At 37.5% G+C, this 2993-nt stretch overlaps 1 protein-coding gene across 1 annotated transcript; it reads right to left on the bottom strand.

Annotated features, from left to right (window-relative positions):
• Positions 1-362: 362 nt before the first annotated feature.
• Positions 363-2315, bottom strand: LOC105631013 (cytochrome P450 81Q32). Its single transcript, XM_037637959.2, has 2 exons — positions 1373-2315; positions 363-1124 (listed from the first exon to the last, which is right to left on the bottom strand). Exons 1-2 carry the CDS (start codon positions 2276-2278, stop codon positions 504-506), a joined length of 1527 nt encoding a protein of 508 aa, XP_037493887.2. The 5' UTR covers positions 2279-2315; the 3' UTR covers positions 363-503.
• Positions 2316-2993: the final 678 nt, after the last annotated feature.

Here is a 2993-nt window from a genome sequence, read left to right as displayed (position 1 = left end):
TTAGATATCTTAATTAATCTCAGACCCTCTTTCAATAAAAATATTAAAACATAGGAAACTGAGAGGTTTTAAACTAAAACTGTGTAATTGGAACTTACAAAACTCACCTTTCGCTTAATAATTCATTCAGTAAAAAAGTTTTGAGGCAGTATATTCAGACAAATAATGCATAAAAAAATTTAGAAATGTGACATGGAATGCACCAACGTATTAGTCATTACATATATAGATAGATGCTACCACAACAAATAAGGACAGACTTGGCCGGCTACAGAATTATTGGCCCAGCAGCATCAGCACATCACTTCTCCAAAAGATCACAGCAAAAATAATAGCTTTGAAGAATTAAATATGGACCACAATTATTTCAATTTTTTAAACACTATATTATGATTTTATTCCAAATCCTCACACGAACAACCTAACAAAAGGGGAAAACAAACTATAAGACAACTAATTTGGACAACAACGATTATACTACAGCAATTGCAATCAAACAGTAATTATAGGTCACGGAGTATATTAATCGTGGACTCACGTGCTCTGCACATGGCCTTCAAAGGTTGTGATTTAGGCATAGAAAGTCCTTCTCCTTCAGACATATCTATTTGCTCTTCACTTGGTCTTTCCCACTCAAAGCATTGAATTAATGCGGCCAATGCTAAGCCCATTACTCTATTTGCAAGAGGGATTCCAGGACAAACCCTTCTTCCCAGCCCAAATGGAATAAATTTATATTTATGTGCATCTTTATCTAAACCTTCAAATCTCTCAGGCCTAAATTTTGTTGGGTCATTCCACACCGTTGGATCCCTATGAATAGCCCAAGCATTGGCCAGCAACATTGTGCCTCGCGGTACATAGTAGCCTCCAACGAGGCAGTCATTGGACGATTCATGGGGTAGCAGAAGAGGTGCTACTGGATATAGTCGTAGTGTCTCATTTATTATGCTTTGGAGGTATGGTAACTTGGAATAATCGGACTCGTCTACCAATCGGTCTTGACCAATAATTTTGTCTAACTCAGCTCTAGCCTTCTTTAACGCCTCAGGATGGTTAAGAAGAAGCGACATTGCCCACTCCATTGTCAGTGCTGATGTATCCGTGCCCGCAACTATCATCACCTACGCGAAATTTTGACATGTTAATGAAGCGCCTCTCTGAAATTAGATATCTAAATCCTGATATCTTTATTATCTATTAGACTATGTACCACCCCCCCCCCCCCCCCCCCCAAAAAAAAAAAAAAAAAAAAATAGAGAGAGAAAGAAAGAAAAGTAAAAAGTTCTGTTCTTTTGTTTAATCCTTGTATAAACCACTGCTTAATCAGAGGAATGCTGGTTTAAATAGTCAGCTAATTAAGATAGCATACCAGTAAAAAGCCTTTGATGATTTCATCGGAATAGCTCTCAGGTTCAGATTCTTGTAAATATAGCATTTTATCGATGAATGTCTTAGACCGTCCTTGTTCTTGTGAGGAAGAATTATGGCTGTTTCGATGCTCATTAATCAAACCTTGGCAAAATTCGTCCCAATTTTTCTGCAATCTAAGCAGCCTTTTCTCCATCCCTTGGAAATCAATCCACTGTAGGAATGGCAAAAAATCCCCTGGATTTGATGCTCCATTCAATTCAGCAGTCTCTCTTAAAATGTCGTCAAAGCGTTTAGCCACCTCCAAATTTTCCACTTCTGCCCCAAAATATCGCTTCCCTGACATCATCCTGAATATAATGTTAAAAGACAGGCTTGACAGCCTCGATTTCATATCTATCTCCGTGAAACTTGTTTGCGAATTTGCAAATAAATTTTTAAGCAAGATTCTAACTTCATCCTGTCTAATGCTGAGGAAATAGTTAAGTCTATTTGTTGAGAAAATTTGAAGTGCAGCAATACGACGGAGGTTGCGCCAGTGGTCGCCATAAGAGGAAGTACCCAAGGTGGTGTAGTTATAACCTGTATATTTGAAAGCGGCAAGGCGAGGCCTGTTAGCAAACACAATGTCGTTTTTGTGGAAGCAGTCTTCAATTAAGCTTGGGGATGATACAACGACAACATTACGGGAACCAAATGAGAGGGATACGATTGGACCATACTTATTTGACATGTCCTGTAACGTTCTGTGGAGAGGTTCTTTCAAGAGATGCAGATGGCCTATTATGGGAATTGCAGGTGGGCTTGGTGGGAATTCTTTGTGCCATGTTTGTTTCAGTGAAAACAGCTTCTCAAGAAGAAAGATTAAGGAAACGATAGAAAGGAAGTAAAACCATATCTCATCCATATTGGCTGTAGGTGGTATGAAGAAGAAGTAGAGCAGTCGTTTTGTTTTTATAGCAAAAGCTAGGGCGATGACCGTGTAAGCCTAGACTAGATAATACAGCATTCATCCAATTTCAGTTGCTTTCGACAAGACTTCCTACCCACTACGAGATTCTTTCCTTTTAGCCACACATGTTAATATCTAATTACGCATAAACACTATTAACATAGTATTTGTTCATAACTGGTTCCAGACTGATGTGATTTTATTAGAGAGAAACAATTCAGTCACAAATGGAAAAAAAATATCCTAAAGATACGTAGAGAAGAAGCTTGATTTGATAACTAAAAGAGAAATAACAGTGTTGAAGAAAAATCTTGGATACATTGAATTAGATTCTTTTAGAGAAAATAATATGACAAGCCCTCTTTAGGTCAAGAAGAGAAATAATGAGACTCTATTTTAATGATCAGAGAGTAAGTAATCGCTAATCATATAAGCACGTTAATGCATGTCTTACTGTTTGTTTTTCTTAAACCATTTCTACAAATAGAATTTGACTGGGCCATAAGTTATTCCAGACAAATAGATGGAAAGATAGCCCAATAAGCAACACCATTGAATTAAGATACCCAGCCTTCCTAAATCCATCGAGAATTTGAGCTCTTGATGTCAAAGCTGCTTCATTGCTGTCACCTTAATAATATCTTTGTCGTCGACCGAATATATACCTAAA

Source organism: Jatropha curcas, chromosome 9 (genome assembly GCF_041381405.1).
Source record: "Jatropha curcas cultivar XTBG-Jc1 chromosome 9, XTBG_Jcur_1.0, whole genome shotgun sequence".
In the NCBI taxonomy this organism is placed as follows: domain Eukaryota; kingdom Viridiplantae; phylum Streptophyta; class Magnoliopsida; order Malpighiales; family Euphorbiaceae; genus Jatropha; species Jatropha curcas.
Note: the sequence above shows the minus strand (reverse complement) of the source record. Positions and strands in the feature narration are given on the sequence as shown.

What these genes read in the sequence shown, in the direction of transcription:
- LOC105631013 (XM_037637959.2), bottom strand. Translation starts at nt 2,278, where the DNA reads ATGGATGAGATATGGTTTTACTTCCTTTCTATCGTTTCCTTAATCTTT. An exon ending in TCATCAAAGGCTTTTTACTG is followed by an intron (nt 1,125 to 1,372) that starts GTATGCTATCTT and finishes AATTTCGCGTAG; the next exon opens with GTGATGATAGTTGCGGGCAC.